General features: G+C 35.3%; 3 protein-coding genes across 4 annotated transcripts in view; all 3 read left to right on the top strand.

The window, feature by feature from the left end:
• Positions 1–5,681, top strand: part of LOC127845594 (uncharacterized) — a 317,330-nt gene extending 311,649 nt beyond the window's left edge. For both annotated transcript variants that reach the window (XM_052376611.1, XM_052376612.1), the window contains exons 2-6: positions 844–1,544; positions 1,831–1,882; positions 2,153–2,564; positions 3,117–3,298; positions 3,604–5,681. In XM_052376611.1, the coding sequence (XP_052232571.1) occupies positions 889–1,544; positions 1,831–1,882; positions 2,153–2,564; positions 3,117–3,298; positions 3,604–4,998 (2,697 nt within the window). In that variant the 5' untranslated portion in view covers positions 844–888 and the 3' untranslated portion in view covers positions 4,999–5,681. The remainder of the gene's footprint in view (positions 1–843; positions 1,545–1,830; positions 1,883–2,152; positions 2,565–3,116; positions 3,299–3,603) is intronic.
• A 2,118-nt stretch (positions 5,682–7,799) lies between these two features.
• On the top strand, positions 7,800–15,550 carry LOC127845599 (uncharacterized). Its single transcript, XM_052376617.1, has 5 exons — positions 7,800–7,914; positions 13,818–14,511; positions 14,633–14,711; positions 14,847–15,263; positions 15,422–15,550. The coding sequence occupies exons 2-4, from the start codon at positions 13,829–13,831 to the stop codon at positions 15,060–15,062; spliced, it is 978 nt and encodes a 325-aa protein (XP_052232577.1). The 5' UTR covers positions 7,800–7,914; positions 13,818–13,828; the 3' UTR covers positions 15,063–15,263; positions 15,422–15,550.
• Positions 15,123–17,187, top strand: LOC127844669 (uncharacterized). The gene is made up of 3 exons (XM_052375081.1): positions 15,123–15,192; positions 15,422–15,603; positions 16,063–17,187. The coding sequence occupies exons 1-3, from the start codon at positions 15,123–15,125 to the stop codon at positions 17,185–17,187; spliced, it is 1,377 nt and encodes a 458-aa protein (XP_052231041.1).
• The last annotated feature ends 3,612 nt before the right edge of the window (positions 17,188–20,799 follow it).

Genomic DNA, 20,799 nt, shown 5'->3' with positions numbered 1-20,799 from the left:
CATAGCATTTAGTGTGCGCGATAATACTTGGCGAACTAAAAGCTACTCATGAAGTGCATCGTGCATTCGGTTATTTACGAAATAAAATTATTCGCCTCAATTCTCTTTACCTTAAGTTGTACACGTATGCTAAACGATGTGTTCAAAACAGAATACCATGGCCTTGGCCTTGCCATTTGAATTCATGTTCAACTTTAAGTATTATCTCAATGAAACAAAACATTTGTGGTAGCGATGATATGTTTAAAATAGCTGCCATTAGTAAGCCATAAACTGATGGCTGTGCGTTTTTAAAAAAATCGATTAATTAAACTCAAATTTAAATAACTTCCACTTTCGTTTCGTGTACTTTCGCTTTCGCAATGATTTAAGCATATTTTTATTCTAATCGTTTAATACTTCTGAAACGCAATTTGTCGCGTATACAGTATTATTGAATACACAGTAACAAGGTACAATAATACACGTATTTCAAAATAGCGTAAGTAGGAATATGCAATACGTATTAATAACACAAGCAAATCACAAACTAACTATATACTACTAAATTAAATGAGTCGCGTTCTGAGAAAACTGGGCATAATGCATGTGCGTAAAGTGTCGTCTCAGATTAGCCTGTGCTGTCTGCACATGCTAACCAGGGACGATACTTTCCGCTTTTATGACATTTTCGTTTAAATGAAGTCTCTTCTGAGCAAAAACCAATTTAAGCGTAAAGTGTCGTCCCAGATAAGCCTGTGGGATTGCACAGGCTAAACTAGGACGACACTTTACGCACATGCATTATGCCCTGTTTTCTCAAAACACGACTCAAATAAAAAGAACTTATTGTTTATTTTTCAGGGCCTAAACCAACATCAAAATCAAAAACAAGCAATAATATGCGAAATGGGAAATGCAAATAAGAAGCCGTTATCAGACGAATGTGATACCGACTCTGATTCGTCATCAGACTCCAGACCCGGTGAAATTATACTCGTAGATCTGACGGACTCGGATGAGGATTTAAATCCAGAAGACGCCAAAGTTATTAAAAATCGATATCCAGACGCATTAAACGATGTCGAAAAATATTCTGACGGTGGCACAAAAACGCATGAGATGGAAAAAGAACAGGCTGGTATTAAACGCGGATTCCAGGATATAGAGGACACCGCCAGTCAAAGGAAAACGCAGCTGTTTTGTGGACCATGCAACATTCAACGCAAAACCGCCATTGCAATGACGTTCTGTCCTGTTTGTGACAACGATCTTTTGTGTGCACTATGTTCATCGATCCACAATGCGTTGCCTGTAACGAACTCGCATACGGTGTTAGACGTTTCTGCATATCCGGCTAAAAACGAAGGGGGAAATTTTGGTACAGGATACAATCCTATCTGCAACCTGTGTCTTATTCAAAAAGTTGAAACTGAAGCAATCCTTCAATGTCAAGAGTGCGAAACACAGCTGTGTGATTCGTGCAGTAATCAGCATAAAGCACAGATGGCGACCCGTTCTCACAATCTAATAAACATAAATGACGAAACACCTAACACCAAACGGTATGTTTGACGAAGAATACCACTAAGAATAACTTACATACAATAGATCATAGAAAAAAAACTAATGCACTCTGAATATAAATTATTTGACTTTTTTTACTCAACAATCAAAGATGTCTTGTTCCAAACACTTTAAAAATAAACAGGTAGTCGTGCAATATATATCGCATACATTCGTTAACGTTTAACAATTGATTGTAATATACTATTTTGTCATTAACTCCTTTGAAAAATGATAATATGCGAACAGTTTAATGATTTTTTTATGTTATCATATCACATACAGAGCACGTCTACAACCACCGTGTACTTCAACATCTCCGGACGAAGAGGAAACGGTTAGTGATTTCCTAAACAATTAAGTTTTGCAGCTGAGAAAATAGTTCGAAGTTAGTCTATGGTCAACCTTTAACATATTAAAATCGATTGCACTCGATCTTTCATATTTTTTTTAACATAACTGTACTAAAGCACGTTCAAGTTAATTTCGCAGATCAATAGTCAAATGTAATATATAGTATCCACTATATGAACAAATACCTATTATGATACCTTCATCTGTCCCTTTCGTTCTTTGAGCAATTATAACAGACTATATTGTGTTCCAGAAAACTCCTAGTCGACCAACAGCACATTCCGTTACATCAGACACTCTCACGCTTGCATGGACAAAGCCAACACAATTTGAGGAGGGGAATTATTTTCAGATCGGATACAAGGAGTCGGAATCGAATTGGAGAATATATTCCGGCGAGTTCACAGAATGTACCCAAGTTCTGACAAATATCAAGTGTAACACAGAGTACATATTTCGGGTTCGAGCTGTTTACAGCGATGGAGAAGGACCATACAGTAAGGAGAGTGCAGTAGTTAAGACCCCAAATTCGACTGCCTTCAGATTGTGTGAGGTATCTGTGCGTAGTGATGATGGAGTTACACCTCCCTTTCGGTACGCTTTACCAATGCGCGAAATCACAGAGGCGCGAAATGTTAAGGCTAAAACAAGAAAGTTTGTTTTAGGTAAGATGTTCATGTATTTTCGATGATTAACTCTATACATACGCATTATGGTTTGTGATTATGTTTATTTCATATACGAAATGACACCTAACTATCATAATATCTTCTTTTTAAATATGGTCGGGTAAACAAACATTATAATGCTGCGTATTCAATATGTTATGGCGTGGGTTGTGTTTTTCGTCTTAGTCGTTTTTGTTGTGTCAAGTTTCTCACCACAAATATTGTTCACAATCGTTTTATTAATTTGAATAAGTAATTAATAATTATCATCCATTAGTACACTTTAACAATTGGAGTTTCATGTTTTTATATGAATTACAATTTTATTTCCGTGCATCTGCATGCCATTTTAGATGAAGAGTGAACGTTTTTGCCCATTATTTAACACTTCAGATTCAAGTCCACAGTACCTGCATACTAAAATTCCTATTTGGTTAACACTTAAACGTTTTGAAAACGTTATTAAAATATAATTTCTGTATTTTTACAGACAAGAAATATCAGAGATACCAAAATATTAATGTGACATTGTTTACGTTGTTGTTAAAGGTTCGCCCAAAGACACGGATTGGAAGGAAAAGACCTTGCTGATGATTGGAGAGACAGGGACAGGCAAGAGTACCCTGGTTGATGGAATGGCAAACTTCATTCTGGGGGTGACCTGGAACGATCCCTTTAGGTTTAATATTGTTAATCTAGAAGACGAAGAAAAGAAAAAGGTTGGGAATCAGGTAAATATGATAAACTTATTTCATGTTTATTATATTATAAATGTGCTGGAAGTATTTTTGTTATTGTTAGGAAATATCGACTTAGCGGAAGTGATTTAGAAAGAACACATTTTTTATTTAATTATTTAAACTTATAAAATGTACATACTAATTTTATGTTATTTCAATGATTTATCTACCGCCTATTCATATAAACAAAGACCGGGTGTACATACAAACAAAGAATAACTTACAATATCGAAAATAATTCCCATAACAGCATTACTCATCAGCAACAAACTCGTCAAGTTGTATAATGGTTGCAGGCGGTTTCACAAACAGAATGGATTACATGTTATGCCATCTACCCGCACGAAGGGAGCAGAATTCCATATACAATCAACATTATCGACACCCCGGGCTTTGGTGATACTAGAGGGCTTGATCGGGATCAGGAAATCGTTGAACAAATCCGAGAATTGTTTTCAGCGAAACCCCCAAGGGGCGTGTTATCTATTGACGCAGTTTGCTTTCTAATTAAAGCGCCGGATGCACGATTAACGCCAGTTCAAAGTTACATCTTCCAATCAATCATGTCCCTATTTGGAAAGGACATAGAAGACAACATATGCTCACTTATAACATTTGCCGACGGTATGGACCCCCCTGTTCTTGCAGCAATTAAAGAGTCAGGATTGCCGTTTGGTGAGCGTTTTACGTTCAACAATTCGGGTCTTTTTGCAAGAAACATGGGTCTCTCTCAGAGCAGTTTATCACCAATGTTTTGGGATATGGGTCTTGTAAGTTTCAGAAACTTCTTCAATCACTTGGATTCACTGGAGACAAAGAGCCTGCAACTGACCAGTGATGTTTTATATGAGCGAAGTCGCTTGGAAGCAACAATAAGGAATCTACAGCCAATGCTTGACGTTGGACTGAATAAAATCAGCGAATTAAAATCGGAGATAAACATTTTTCAAGAAAACAAGTCTATTATCGCCGATAATAAAGACTTTACGTATGTTGTTCCGACAACTAAACACATAAAAATCGATCTACCAAGTGGGTTACATGTTACAAATTGCACATATTGCAATTTCACTTGTCATGAAAATTGCACTATTGTAAACGATGCTGAAAAGATCGGTTGTTGGTCAATGACGGATGGATTTTGTAGAATTTGTCCGGAAAGATGTTTCTGGAATCAACATGCAAACACGCCGTACATTTTCGATTACATCACTGTTGATGAAACGAAAACATACGCAGAAATGAAAAAGAAATATGAAGAGGCATCGGGAAAGCTTCTAACCCAGGAACAAGTGTTGGACAAAATGAGAGAGGAGCTTGACGAAATCGACGATATGATTCAAACGATGATGCTTGTTGTCCGTGATTGCAATATCCGTCTAGGAAAAATTGCCCTGCGACCAAATCCATTGTCCATGACTCAACACATCGATTTAATGATTGAAAGTGAAACGATGGAGAAGAAAGATGGCTGGTATGAGAGGGTTCAGACGCTGTACCGGTTCCGTAAGCGAGCACAGGTCGTGACTGACGCTGAAAGTTTTTTCAAGGAAGCAATTAACCTTGGGGTGACTGGCTGCAGGCGAAAAGACAAGGAAACTATATTTCGAAGGTTTCGTGATATGGTTGAAGGGAAAAGACATACGGATGGACAGCCAACCTCAAGTAGTAGTGAAGCGTCTAACGTATAAGAGTCGAATTCATGCAGCAAACAGCAATAAACTGAAGACAGTGACATCACAAAATGTTTTTTTTGCTAACAGTAACTTTATAGATCAATAATATAACAGCGACAAGTACTGCTCATGTAGTTTTATCACACTTCATTAAACAATGAGTTTAAGTCTACATGTCTATCTTACAATTAATGTTCATATTTGAATCGAATCTGAACGTGGATTGTGATGAGAATGTTTTTATTTTTAGAATACCAGTGTTCATTTTTCTCAAATCTTTCGAAGCTCCTTATGACAATTTTATTTTTTATTTTGACAATAATAGTTTTCTAAAATTTCATGTACCACGGTGTTGCATTATTTATAGATGTAGTGAAAGTTAAAAATTGTAAGGATTTAAGAGATTTAATTTACAGTTTTGTGCAGTGTGTTAACTATTATTTCAATAAATGACAACATGGATACAGCATGTCTCAGCCATATTATTATTCACATATTTTTATTGAGCACGGATAAGTTAACGGTGTATATACTCTAAAAACATAACAGCGGATCAAAGACATTAAACTTATTTCGATTTTCACACGTAAATGGGATGAATCACAGTAGTGCAGAGTTTACCCCACATTTCGATCATACTGGATGAAAGCTCTAATCGATTCAAAAGTAAGCACGTTCCGAATGTAAGAGAATGTGATGTATACATGATATCTGTCTCCCAATGATTGAGGAATTGTATATATACAAACTTACCTAAGCATGATATGATTAACATCATGCAAATACATGTATTTATACATCCTCGAAATAAGAATGCATGGTGAATGATGTGATGGATATATCGCAATCTTAAATATTTAATCAAATAATGCTATTAAATTGTTCGATAAACAGTCTTACACTTTATATCACGTATAATCTACGTAGGGTTTTAAATTGTATAATTGCATCTGACATTATTGTCCCGTAATAAACGATATGGTTAAAATAGCTAAAAAATTCATTTGCAAACTTGCCAACAAAAAAGTAACTGCCAAACAATGTTGAACGATGTAGTGACCGCCTGTCGCCTGATAATATTGAAATCATTTTGAATACAAACACTATCAATATATTGAACTCTTGATTCTTTTGTTATCGTTTACTTTCACTTAATTACGAAGTAAATATTATATTATTTTAGCATTCAGTTCATAAAGTTTAATAGGTTTGATTTACTTTGTGATATTATTGATAAAATATTTTTGTTCAACAGTTGTTATGTTCATGAATATGATGTTTTCCTTATTTCTATGTGAATACTTTATCAAGCAATAACTAACAAAAATTGCATGTATCAGATTGTTGCATAAACATATATGTGTGTTATCGGTCAAAACCTGGTTTATTGTTCAGAGCTGGAAACGTAAGACTCCTTTGTTTTAGTTCCTAATTTTATTTGTCAATTATAATTGTATTTACTCATACAAACTGCATTAAAAGCCATTACATACACAAATGATTATGTACATGAGTGGTATTACACGTTATATTTAGGGTAGTATATCACTGCTATAACGAAAAAGGATTTATGCATACAAATACAGTTTTCAGAAATTTCGAATAATTTCTAAATAAACGTTTTCTAAACAACACACACGCACACAACACTCATTCTGATTTATTCTTTATTATACCGACCGTGTATCGAGTACATGAATTTTATTGAAGGGTTGATCAATACTGAGCAAAATTTGAAATATACGTATTCTAACACTTAAATATTATATTAATATTGTTCGCTACTTCTGAAAATAGTATAATAACATGGTATTTTATTTAAACTGTGTGCATTCTCTGTTTCAAGTTTTGTTAAACACTTAGCTATTGCGCAACTTTAAACGTAAGATTGTGGTGTACGTTTAGAAACGTGTAGATCGATTTTCATTCAAACCACATGCTGTATGTGCGTGTTTGCCTATTAATACCAGTATACAAATAGACCGATTTTCTGAAATCATGAGTTCGTTTTCACAAAGTGTAACCTGCGTTTTCAGAAAACGTATAAAAATCTAATGCATATCATTAAGGCAATGACGTTTAAATAGTCGATAGTATATAAGACTTAATATATTATTACAAGTTTACATCGTTTATAATTAAACACGTAGTGCTCTATTACTTACACGTCGTTATAATATATTATAAAACTGATGTTGAATGAGGAAATTTAAGGCTAACTGCTGCGGCATCAGCACGAGACATATACCTTAATTTTGCCCTTGAAGTACGGTAAGGAAATATTTCAATATAGTTTGACACTATTCATACATACTTGACACGACACATACAAAATATAAATAACTTTTTAGGCATAGCATCATATAGTTAAATATTCATATCATTCTCAGAAAAAAGTGGAAATAATGGTTTTAAAATTCAATGTACGTGGTTTGATTGTTAACACACACAAGGTCTTGAAAATATGAACTGATAAATATTCCTTAAAAGAAAACAAATCTATTTACATTTGATTCAGTTTGGTGGACTACATAATCAGTCACATTTCACAAACCCCTCTGAGCTTAAATTTATCGTTTAATTATGTTTGCGTTATGCTTGTTCATCTCTGAAAATGTAAATGAAACCATTAAATGCTATTAATGAGTACCTATGTTTGTCAAATTGAATGTATCGAACGTATCATATCATCGCAAACATTTAACAATAAGAACGTAAAACTGTACTCGGCAACGAACCAAAACGCTTTAATAGAAACTGGTTCAAAAGTAGAATACCCGAATACATCACCATACTTGCATTTGTAACGCTTGGATATTATCTCGTGTTTTGACGACAATCAGTCCTCTGAGAGGTCATTACTTATTTAACGTGTTATATTTTACTTTGCATTGTGACAAAATAGGTGTTTTTCTGGCTTCTGTTTAAAAGGTAAGTTTATTTGAATTTGTGAATTTGTATCTGTATTACTAAAAAGCATGCTTTAGACAAAATACTGCAATATTGTCTTTTTGCAATAATCCAACACCCAGCTATATGACTTTATGTACAAAGTATTTACGAAGAACTTCATTACTGTCATTAACTGCTGATGTTCAATATTATATTTTACGCAAAAGCAAATCATAACCAGCATAACACATATTTATATGACTGGGTATAAAAGTAAAGGTTAGCACAGACAACGCGGTGACCATTTTTTGCTATGGACGTGTATTATTAATTGACGAAAGGAAGTGAAGGGCATACGGCATTGCAATTGTCAGTCCGTTCGTCCGTACTTAAACCACTGATGGATCTCGCTTAAACTTTCGTAAAGTAAATGACTTGGCTCCGACGAGTTTTTTCAGAGTTATGTTCATTGGTCTAGAATATGTCAAGAATATATAACATTATTTAATAATAGAATTATAAAATAATTTTGTAATACTGTGTAAATAAAAAGAAGTGAAACTCCAGCTGCTGGAGCGTTATTGCATTCTCATTATTTACAATTAGTTGGTCCTTTATTAAAGGCAAATGACCAATTGCCAAATCAGTACAAAACAGCTCAATGCAAAACAACATAGATCTACACACATATTAGAATAAAGCTGGGGTCACCGCCTTCGAACGGTCAATGCAAAGCATTGGGGGTTTAAACCGGTTTTAGAGCGCTCAACCTCACACTTGGCCCAGCAATATTCATGATACATATAAGTGTAAATAAAATTTAACCTCATAGCATTGCAACCCAAATTAAAAAATAATAAAAAGGAATTAAAACGCATTCAATTTAATTACCATTTAATTACTCAATGGTAGGAAAGAGACCAGAGTTACAACTTTTTGAGGAACGAAATGTGTGTTTTCAACTTCTCTTTATCTACTTGGTCGATATCGCTAAAGCTTTCACTGTTGAGTGACCTTAATGAGTAGATGCTAAGCACATGTAATCTTTTGCTGCAACGAGTTTCGGAAGAATTATTGCCCTTTCTCTGTTTATCCATTAAAAAAAAAATTAAATAAAATGCTTAGTCCCAAAATGTTCTGGTTTAACACCTCTTTAACTACTGGATGGATCTCGCTAAAACTTTCACAGTTGGATTATCGTAATGTTAACCCATGTGTGCCTAGTGGACTCTCCCATCCTTCTAAATTGGATCAATGTATTTCAAAAATTAGGGATGCATAGTATATATTTATTTATATATTTAGAATATTTCTTACAGAAATTCCTTTTAAAAAACAGCACAGACCCTGATGAGACGCCGCATCCCGCGGCGCATCATCTGGGTCTACGCTGTTTGCCAAGGCCTTTTTTCTAGACGCTAGGCATGAATGGGTTAAGATGACCGTAAAAAACGGAATTTCGGTTGCGATGAGTTTTGGCAGAATAATGGCCTTGTGTCTTTTTTGTACACTGTATAATATACCTCGTTTTATTCAAATTTGTTTGTGTTTGTTGCTTTTTGTGCTGTGTCTAGTACGTTTTTGGAATGTCAGACTGTTTGCCAATAAGTCACTTGGCAGTAATAAAGGGCCTCGTGCTGATATGAGTTATCTGCTCTAATGTCGCAGCTTAAGTTTCGATGTACTTTGACTGTATTCATTCTTATGGTCTTTTTTCCTGATAAGAACACATCGCTTTTGACCATAAATACTGTGTGTTCATGTTTAAGCTTTCTAGAGCACAACGTGTTCATCATAACCTTTTGCTACCACCTTTGTCCGTCTTTTGTAGTCCGTGGTCAACATTTAAAATGGGAACTCAAAATATGCCAAATGTATATGAAGCACAGTCAGAAAATTTATCCGAATCTTAAATCAGCCGAAATGAAAAACGTTTCCGATTCCTAGGGCAGCAAGTTTTCCGTATGTGGTTTAAATGAAACCTTGTCGACACCTTAGGAGTCATAATTTTGCCAATTGATCATCAAATTTGCTCAGAACATTTGTTCTAAACCTCTCGGCTGAGTTTGAAAGAGATCGAGTTCGGATGTGTTGCAGATCCGATGAAAAACATGGCCGTAATAGTGAAACATTGTACAGGCCTTCCAGCGTTCCTACTTTTTCCTACTTTTTCCTACTTTTTTAATAGCTTCCTACTTTTTCCTACTTTTTGCGAAAAACCTCCTACTATTCCTACTTTTTGGACAATAAAGTCCGCAAAAAATAATCAAATATGAACTTTGTGCTAGTTATATTTGCAGAAAATGAACAAAAGATGTCAAACTGGCTGGTTTCTGTTGTCGAAAGATGTGGCAAACATGTCCCTCCCCAACAGCATCATCTTTCATCATCATGAAGGTGAGTCTCTCAGGTATTTTAAATCTTTTTTTGCTGAACTCCAGAAGCATAGAATCCTCACAATGCTATACATGTATAAACCCAATGATGCCATGCTGAGGGTATTTTGGTTGTTTTCATATGTTGTTTTCATTTCCAAAAAAGTATGTATCAAATATTAGAGATGTGATTTCTTTGATTTCCAGTTATAGAAATACATTATCATTTGAAAGTAACCAAAACTATTTGCAAAGCTATAACCAGCTAAAGGAAAATACTATTCCAATTTTATAGCTGCAGCTTTGCATTTCTTTTGCTGTCACTATTTACTTGCTTGGGAACCTCATGTTTTTTAAAGAATATAAAAATAGCCATTTGAATAGTGACAGTAAAAAAAATTCATTCTACTAACATACAATGGCTTTGAAAAAGTTGCTTTTTATTTGCAGATCATAGATGTAGTTGCTTTCCACATGATATAACCGCATGATATAAACTAGCTATGCCAGGTGGAAAAACTAAGTTCAACAGGTCTTGGCTTGTGAAGCTTGACAATAATGGAAATAGTATTGGTGACTGGTGTGTACAGGATTCCTCAAATGAATTTGCTGCATACTATTTTGTGTATTCAGCTGCTTGCTTCTGGAGTTCACAAATACATATATAATTATGCATATAGTTGTGTATTCATATGCCTCTTGTGTTTTGAATCAGTAACTTTACCTTTTATCAACAACTAACATTCTCTTGTGTTTAACCATTTCCATTGTATACAACATGTGTACTGTATAGATCTGCATTAGCATTAGTGCTCTAATCATTGTAACTCATCTGGCTTACTAACTCACTGTACTGAATATAGTCCTTTACATGTAGCTTGTAACCACATACTAATTTACCATTAACATGCTAGTAAATGCTTTACTAGCATGGTTATGTTATGTTTGTTAATTTGAGAATTAAAAAAAAGTTTCAGGCTGATGGAAGATGACCACACAGTTCAGCAACAGAAACTGGCCAGTAGTGGTATACAAGAATAGTCCACATGGCATAAAGAATGGTAGGGTTTTGCATTTAAAACGCCTCCTCGGGTAAGTTATTTGCCATGATTAATTAACATTTTAACTGAAAATATTCCTACTTTTCCTACTTTTTTGGAAAAAACATTCCTTCTATTTCCTACTTTTCTCTCAGGAAACATCCTACTTTTTTCCTACTTTTTTGTGAGTGGCTGCTGGAAGGCCTGCATTATAAGTCCATCGAAAGCAAACCTTTGGCATAATTATCTATGACGTAGTCAATACCAAGATACTAAGCTACGAATATACTTAGAGCCTGGAATTTTATAAATATATTGGCTTAGTTTTAAATTACGTTATACTATTTAATATTTTAAGTATAACTAGTGTTTTTATCTATCAAATTAACCGCGGAAACAATAATTGGATATATTTTCCAATAATTATCATCCAATTAATAGTATTTATCATCTAAAGCCTTCTTTGAAATACTTAAACTTCAACCGACTTAATGCAATGGAAATAGATTCTTTTAAATGGACAACCTTTTGTGACGAGATGCAAAATGGTGGATGTGGGAACGCTTGTTTAATTATTGTTTGCGGGAGTAGGCTTTGGGCGGGGATTGGTGCGCGGGCCGGGTCCGGCACGGTCGCCGTCGTCTGTGCTCTTGTGGGGAACGGAAGAGTCGGCGCTAGTAACTGAGGCCAGACGATATAGACTTCAACGACGGACGTACTCATACTACCTCCTCCTTTTCTGCTCCACAAGACCATAATGCATTACCAAGTGCAATACATAGCATGTAATTTATTATAACACAGCAATACAGTTATCACATATTCGGCTTCCAAATAAGTATATACTAAACATTTAAAGGTAATTTCATTATATAATTATAGTGCATGGCTCCTTTATCTGACAGCTTAATTACGCATCTGATAGGCCAGAGATAAAATACCCATTAGAGTAACACTGTGAAGACGCAGAATGACTTAAAGAAATGAAACACAAACACACTTGAATATTATTCTTCTTTTTCTTTGAATGCGCATACGATTTATTCTATGATATCTCGACCGAGTTTTAAAATGATTCCAATTTTCATAAAAGTTGCTTCGAATAGTTAAGTCCCTTCGGGTCTCATGTGAACGTCTAGGGCCTTTCGCCCTCTTGTTTCAGTTATTTTTAGCTCATCTTTTTTTTTGAAAAACAATTAGCTAATGTCACCACCTGAGCGTCGGTGTCTGCGTCGGCGTGTGCGTCGGCGTCCGGTTAAGTTTTGTGTTTAGGTCCCCTTTTCTCATAAAGAATCATCACTATTGCATTCAAACATGGCACACTTACTTACTATCATGAGGGTACTGGGTAAGGAAAAATTTGATAACTCTGGCTGGCATTTTGACAGAATTATGTGCCCTTTTTATACTTTGAAAATTGAAAATTTGGTTAAGTTTTGTGTTAAGGTCCACTTTATTCCTTAAGTATCAAAGCTATTGCTTTCATACTTGCCACACTTACTAACTATCATAAGGGACTGTGCAGGCAAGGCAAAGTAATGTAACTCCCACTGTCATTTTCACAAAATTATGGCCCCTTTTATACTTAGAAAATTGAAAATTTGGTTAAGTTTTGTGTTTAGGTCCACTTTATTCCTTAAGTATGAAAGCTATTTCTTCCATACTTCCAACACTAAATAAATATCATACGAGGACTGTGCAGGCAAAGTTATGTAACTCTGACTGGCATTTTGACAGAATTATGACCCTTTTTTTACTTAGAAACTTTAAATATTTGGTTTAATTTTGTGTTTAGATCCACTTTACTTCTAAAGTATCAAGGCTATTGCTTTCAAACTTCAAATACTTACTTACTATTATGAGGGTACTGTACCTGGCTAGTTAAATTTGACCTTGACCTTTGAATGACCTTGACTCTCCAGGTCAAGGTCAAAGTATTAAATTTTGCTAAAATTGCCAGAACTTCTTTATTTATGATCAGATTTGATTCATACTTTGACAAAACAACAGTTACCTGAAATACCACAATAGACTCCACCCAAACCATCCCCTACGCCCCACGTTAGAATTCCCTCCCCCCCCCCCCCCCCCATTTTTAATTTTTTTTTTTCCATTTTCTTCTTATTTTTTAAATAAATGACCACACCCCAACACTATAGCCCCCCCTTCACCCCCCACCCCCCCCCAACAAAGTTTTTTGAAAGTAATGTAATAAATGACCACACCCCCTCACTATACACCCCTCTCCACCTTCACCCCTCCCCCTTTTTGATTGAAGTATTGAGATAGGTCCCTTCACCTTTAAAAAGAAAAATAGATCCTGCTAGGCGGTGCTCATGTTTTTATTTAATATCTGCCTTACAATTTTGAACCTATATTGTGTTCTACAGTTGATTTCATTACACTATATCCTGATAATATATTAAAAATTAAAGCCTGAACGCATATCTCTTTCCATATTTAAGTTCTTGTGTTTATTTTCATATTTTGAAAATAGTGCAACTTCTTCTATTGTATGTACATGCAGCGCAAGTCAGTATGGAAGATGTGACAAAATCAGCTGGGGCTGAAATAGCAAACGCGGAATTACAAAATCATGATGAACTGGATTCTGATTCGTCATTTGAATCAGCGTCAAGTGATATCGAAATCGTGGTGGATTCGTCAAATAACACAGAGGACTTTACAAACGATGTCGGTGGAAGTAAACCAAGATTATTAGATATCTTAGAAAATGAAACTTCTGATGAACTCGGTGCAGTTAATAACGGGAATAACTCGAATAAGATTGCAGTCGAAGAACTCTCTTTACAAGCTATTGCCATACGCGCCGGAATACAAAATGATCTTGATGTGGATGATTCAGAACGAGCTCTTCTTTTTTGCGAACCATGTGGAATTCAACACAAAACTGTCCCAGCATCAACGTTTTGCCCAAGTTGTGAAAATGAGATGTTATGTGATATATGTTCAACAATTCATAGGTCGTTGCCTGTTACGAAATCACACGATCTTGAAGATATATCCGAACATCCAGCAAACAAAAAGAGTGGAGCTATTCTTCCTTGCAGCTTATGTCTCTTGCAAAACCTAGAAACTGAAGCAAACTTTGAATGCCAGCAGTGTGCAGCCAATTTATGTGATTCTTGCATTAATCAACATCGGGCACAAAAGGCAACACGCTCACACAAAATTATGCCAATTAATGGAGCAATCAAACAGTAAGTCCACATTTTAGTTCCATGGCAAAACATATTATCGTATTGGTTATCTTAATTTTTCGAAAGAAAGTATTACAAGTGTATATATCATATATTTTGAATATTAATATGTATTATACAGAGAGCCGATTCATGCCATCAACCAAAATCAAAAGTCCGCAAAACAAACCACACATTTAGCTAAAGGCGCACTACAGTTGGTAAGCATTTATATATTTAATTCAAATTTAAAATTTAATCCTTCTTTCTTATGATTTATTGGAATAAATAATGGGCTGTTACCAATTTAAACTGATACGTGTATAACTTTTAATTTACAAGTAAATGGTTTTTAGAAAACACCCGGACGTCCTACGGCTCTTGAGGTAACATCAGACTCGATAATGCTTTCCTGGACAAAGCCTTCGTTTTACGAAGAAGGGGATTATTTTCAAATATGCTACAAGGACGTCATGCAAGGAGCAAATGGAAGGTGTATACCGGAGAATTCACAGAGTGCACACAGGTTCTTACCGATGTTAGGTCAAATACAGAGTTTGTGTTTCGGGTGAGAGTCGTTTGCAACGATGGCGAGGGACCTTACAGCGAAGAAAGCGACGTAATTAAAACGCATGTTTCAACCGCTTCTAGTCTGGTTGGATTCTCAGTTTGTCTTGATGCGGAGGCTGTGTCACCGATACGGTATGCCTTACCAATGTGTGAAGTAAAAGGAGCACGAAACGGAAAAGCAAAAACGAGAAAATTTGAAGTTGGTAAGAGCTGTTTGGGTCGCGTTGAGAGTGGTATATTTAACATGTATGCACATTTTCATATCAGCATATTTAATATAAATGCGAAATACAAACAACGAGAAATGTGCGCTAATATGTTTGCTTATGAAGTATATAAACACGTATTCTTACTATTTCAGGCTCACCGAAAGATGCTAATTGGCAGGAAAAAACAATTTTGATGATAGGTGAAACAGGAACAGGGAAGAGTACCCTCGTGGATGGGTTGGCAAACTTCATATTAGGGGTAACATGGAATGATAATTTCAGGTTTACCATTGTCAATCTGGAAGAGGAAGAACAGCAAAAGATTAAAAATCAGGTAAATGTGTATGTGTATGCTGGTGACACACTTTTGAAAATTCTCAAAAAACTATTATTACAAAATGAGATAAGATCTTTGCGCGATTGAACGTATTAAAATGTTCAACAACAGTATACATGATAGGTGATAATGTATTGATATTAAGTTCTATGCTTAAACCAAGTTTAAATACGAAATGCATTTTTTTTTCAACGAAAATATATTAATCATTTAATTTTCATACATGTATTGCTTGTTTAGGCACTTTCCCAAACTGAGTGGATAACATGCTATACCATTCATCCGCAAAATGGAAGCAGATTACCGTACACTATCAATATTATCGATACTCCCGGTTTCGGTGATACACGGGGCATTGAACGGGACCAGGAAATCGTGGAACAAATTCGAGAGTTATTTTCAGCGAAACCGCCAATGGGTGTCTTATACATAGATGCCGTTTGTTTTTTACTGAAGGCACCGGATGCTCGATTAACGCCAATTCAGAGCTACATATTTCAGTCGATCATGTCATTATTCGGAAATGACATAGAAAGTAACATATGTTCTCTGATCACATTTGCAGACGGCATGGATCCTCCCGTGTTCGCCGCTTTAGATGAGTCTGGATTACCCTTTGGTGAAAGATTCACATTTAATAATTCTGGGCTGTTTGCGAAAAATACAGATCTGTCTCAAACATGTTTATCACCGATGTTTTGGGACATGGGGCTTGTCAGTTTCAGAAAGTTCTTCAAACATATCGATACCTTAGCGACCAAAAGCTTGCAACTAACCAGTGATGTGCTATATGAGAGATGTCGCTTAGAAGCAACGATCCGAAACCTTCAACCAAAACTCGACGTTGGTCTCAACAAAATCAATGAATTGAAAGCAGAAATTAGATTCTTTGAAGACAATAAATCCATCATTGCCGACAACAAAGATTTTACATACGTTGTAAAGACAACTAAACATGTGAAAAGAGACCTACCACGTGGTCGTCATGTCACAAACTGCACCCATTGCAATTTTACATGCCATGAAAATTGTGCTTACGCGAATGACGCTGACAAAATTAACTGTTCGGCAATGAGCAACGGCTTTTGTAGAATTTGTCCTGAGAATTGCATTTGGAACATACATGCTAACACGCCGTATATATTTGAATTTCTTCTTGTCGAAGAATTAAAAACCTATGCAGAAAAGAAACACAAATATGAAGAGGCGTCTGGAAAGCTTCTTACCCAGGAACAGGTGTTGGAAAAGATGGTAGAGGAGCTTGACGAAATGGTTGATACCATTGAAGATATGATGATAATTGTACGAAATTGCAACACCCGTCTAGGGAAAATTGCCTTGCGCCCAAACCCGCTGTCCATGGTTGAACACATTGATTTAATGATTGAGAACGAAAAGCTGCAGAAGAAGATGGGTTGGTATGAGAGAGTTCAGACGCTGTATCGGTTCCGTAAGCGAGCTCAGGTCGCTGATGAAGCTGAGATGTTTCACAAGGAAGCGCAAAACCTTGGTGTGACCGGAAAGAGGCGTAGGGACAAAAGGACTGTTTTCCAACGATTTCGTGATTTATTTGGTTTCTAAGTGCTGGAAAAGGTAACACTGTGTATAAAGTGTCGACCGATATTTGTACTGCATTTCTGTTTTATATCTTAAGATTTTCAGCTCCTGTATGTTTAACTGTTTACATCCTAGCGTACATGTAATTTCATATTAAGTTCACGAAACGGTTTCGTTTCAAAGATGTTTAATAAAAGGTTGCATTTAATTACGAATTATGTATAAGTGGACATTTTATCAAAGTATCAAGTAGATCCAATATGGCATATTACGTTTATCATGATCCTGTTAGCAAAATATCCTGAAATAACGATCCGTGCATCACTTGTAGAAAAATGAGACAGTATATGTTCGTTAATGTGCATATTATTTATAGCGATTTATTGTTCAAATCAGTCTTCATTTATTGGAAAAAATATGAGGTCCAAGAATGCTTCTTTGTAGGGACTGAGAAATCTTTAATCCGAAAAGTCTGCTTTGGTCATCGTATACATAAGTAGTCTTGTAATTGAGAAGCGTGTATAATTTGAGATGTCACTAAGCATAAGTGAGATGAATTATACAATATGGCTTCAAAATGTATATACCAATGTCCAAATTACTAGACATTTTTCACAAACACTTTAGCTTCAGTCAAGTATTAAGTTATTACACACTTAGCTTTATCGTTTGCCAGTCAAACCATCCGTAAAAATTATCACATGGACCGATGCTTTCATCATTTGCCAATCTTTTGAGTGACTGAAATGTATTATGTGACAGGCTTTTTTCGTTGAAGCCAGTTGTTTCTATACATATTTATGAGGGAATACCATTTAGGTGTTTAAATGTATAGGTGTTAAAATTCCAACATGAAAATAAAGATGTACATTTATATTGCTTGATTTTGTTTCGCCTGTTTCATGATCAAAATTCAGTTTCGCCTATTTAATTATCATTATGCGACACTTAATTAACTGATATTTATAATTAAATTTATGGATCAAAATATCAATTGTAAGACGACAATAACTCTTTAAATAGCAAACTGAAACATATGCAAACAATTATAGAAATACAGTAAACCAATCGTTTTTCATTCCAGACTTCAGAATAAAAGTCAAAATGTATCGTTACGAAATAGCTTTAAAGAAACAATGACATAGAAGATGGCAAGCTCAGAACACACCTCGCATTTGCCACAAGTTAGACGGTTTAAGAAGTCCATGGTAATCTGCAAAAAAACATCTAATCACTTTGTGTTGTATAGTCCCTCAATTTGACACTTCAGAAATGTGTGTGCGTCAACAACTAAAGTTGATATCTAGTGAGCACTTTAACCTCTTTAAAATAATACAGAAAACATGTGTTTAAGCTTACTGGGAAACGTATTAGTTTCTAGAGTCAATCGTGAATTGGTATCATTAATCCACCCAAACTAACAATAACGCGATTAATAAAACGGTTGAAAGTTTAAATTCATTGTAAAGCACGGATCGCGTGTGCTCACCCCTTTTTATGTTTATTGTGTATATTTTTTGGTGCAAGGCAACAGAGATAAGAAGTGATTTTCAGACATTTATCTGGTGGTCACTTCTTTATGGCACATAATTTGGAAAAAACTTATTCAATCAAGCGATTACGGTGCTTTATTCTAGAAATAGACGGTAAGTAGTCCGATAGTACGTCCGACTTAACACGCTTTCAAACCGCAATATTAATTCTTTTCTTCCACATATGCATGTGTATTAAAGGATGCATATGGCTTCTTTCAACGATTTATATGGCTAATGTTTGCGTAGTGATAACTTTTTAATTGCATATGTCATCATAATACTTGCGGAAGTTAAACAAGAGTTTTCACTCAAATCGAATGGCGCAGCATTTACACACTGATGGACGAGTGTGTTGTAAGCATAAACGTTTTGAAAAGCATTCTCCAGCGAATATACCTTTAAATGTATTGTAACGTGTTTTGATGAAACGTAGTATTTGCTGCACTTATCGAAACTTCACAAAATTAACTGTCTTGGTGTATATATTATGCAGTTGACTTCATGCAAATTGAACGTGCTATGCGCAAAGAAATGCATTCATATATTAAAGGTTATGTTCGCCAGTACATTTCAGGTTGCTAAATGACAATTAACATATTACAAATCCATGTTGGCATATGGCATATGCTTATTTTATAGTAATATTTGTTACAAACATACTGCAACATCCTAGCGCCTTAATTTGTGCTTCTTGACATCACTTGGTGACAAAAAAATAGTATCTTAATTGCATCTGTCGTTACTTGATACTATTCTTGCGTGTAAATTTATGAAAATGCATCCATTTATTACCATATTTATCCAATAACTCACCACTTTATAGTTTTGTGCATTACACCTGTATACCTATAATGTCACTAGTAATTACATGTACATTAGCAATTTTGGTTTACGTATTAAAAAGGAAACAAATGAACATAATGAAAGCAATAAGCACACTTTATGTTGAAAGGCATGACGCAACTTAAAGCAAATCAAATGCTACGTTATAGTTTGCATTATTTAATTCAAATAAAGCGGAGAACCAGGTATATCGCCACTGTTAATCGCCAAGCTATGTATACTCGTATCAACCACTTGTTATTTTAAAGAGAAAAAAAAGCCCTTTCTCTGCAAGTCAGTTAAGCGCCAGAAGAACCCTAATTTTCTGTGCACAAGAAAATCGATATATGGTTAATGCATAGGTCTGTTATTTAATTTGTTTGTCCGTCTACGCCTGTCGGTAACAACGCATTCCGATTATTAACACAGCTGTGCAAATTGGAATCGTCAAGAAATATTTTTTAATAAATGTAGTAACAGGGTTTCTAAGAATTATACAATAATATGTTGACTAAATCACATATAACAATTATGATTTGTTTGCTAATGAACTCAAAAAAACATAATTTGAATACAAAACCCGAGAACTTTGATAATTGTCGATTTCTTTCTCGTGTATCACGCAAATAACAACTTGGAATGTTTTTTAGAAAATGTATAGTTATTGGGTTTCCTACTTGCTAAAGCTTTTACTTCAAATTATCTGAATCTGAATCGATACGTTTCAGGGCCTTGTATGGCGTAGGTCGCAACGGGAGAGAGATTAATCCAGCTGTGGATCTATCATTGCAGTCTTGAAGCCGTTTACGGTGTTCGCGCATACAACACTGACACCAAGTTTGTTTCAGTCAAACACAGTTCTGGGGAAAAAATGAGTTTTTATATTGCTCAGTTTTACACACGAAAGTTGTAAAACACTTAGACTTATTACTCACTTGGTTGTCTAGAATGTTTAAAGCTTGGTAGTCATTAAATGATTTTGGTTTAACGTTACGTTCATTTCTTGCTGTTGTTAATATGTCATGACAAGATAAGGCTAGAACCTTCCCCCCGACTACATTACTTTGTACTTTGTACATGAAGGTGAGTCGGTTCATCTTTCGTAGGCTTTGGAGTTCCAGTTTACTTAACCATTACGTGACACGGCCTTCATCCCGTGAGCGGTAATTCCCTGTGATAAATCTAGCCACTAGTCTCTGGATGCACACGATTGCTGATCGATATGCTTGGCTTGATGAGGGTCCCATACTATGGAGCTGTACTCAAGTGTTGATTGGAC

This window comes from Dreissena polymorpha, chromosome 9 (assembly GCF_020536995.1).
Source record: "Dreissena polymorpha isolate Duluth1 chromosome 9, UMN_Dpol_1.0, whole genome shotgun sequence".
NCBI lineage: Eukaryota > Metazoa > Mollusca > Bivalvia > Myida > Dreissenidae > Dreissena > Dreissena polymorpha.
This window is presented reverse-complemented; position numbering and strand designations above follow the sequence as displayed.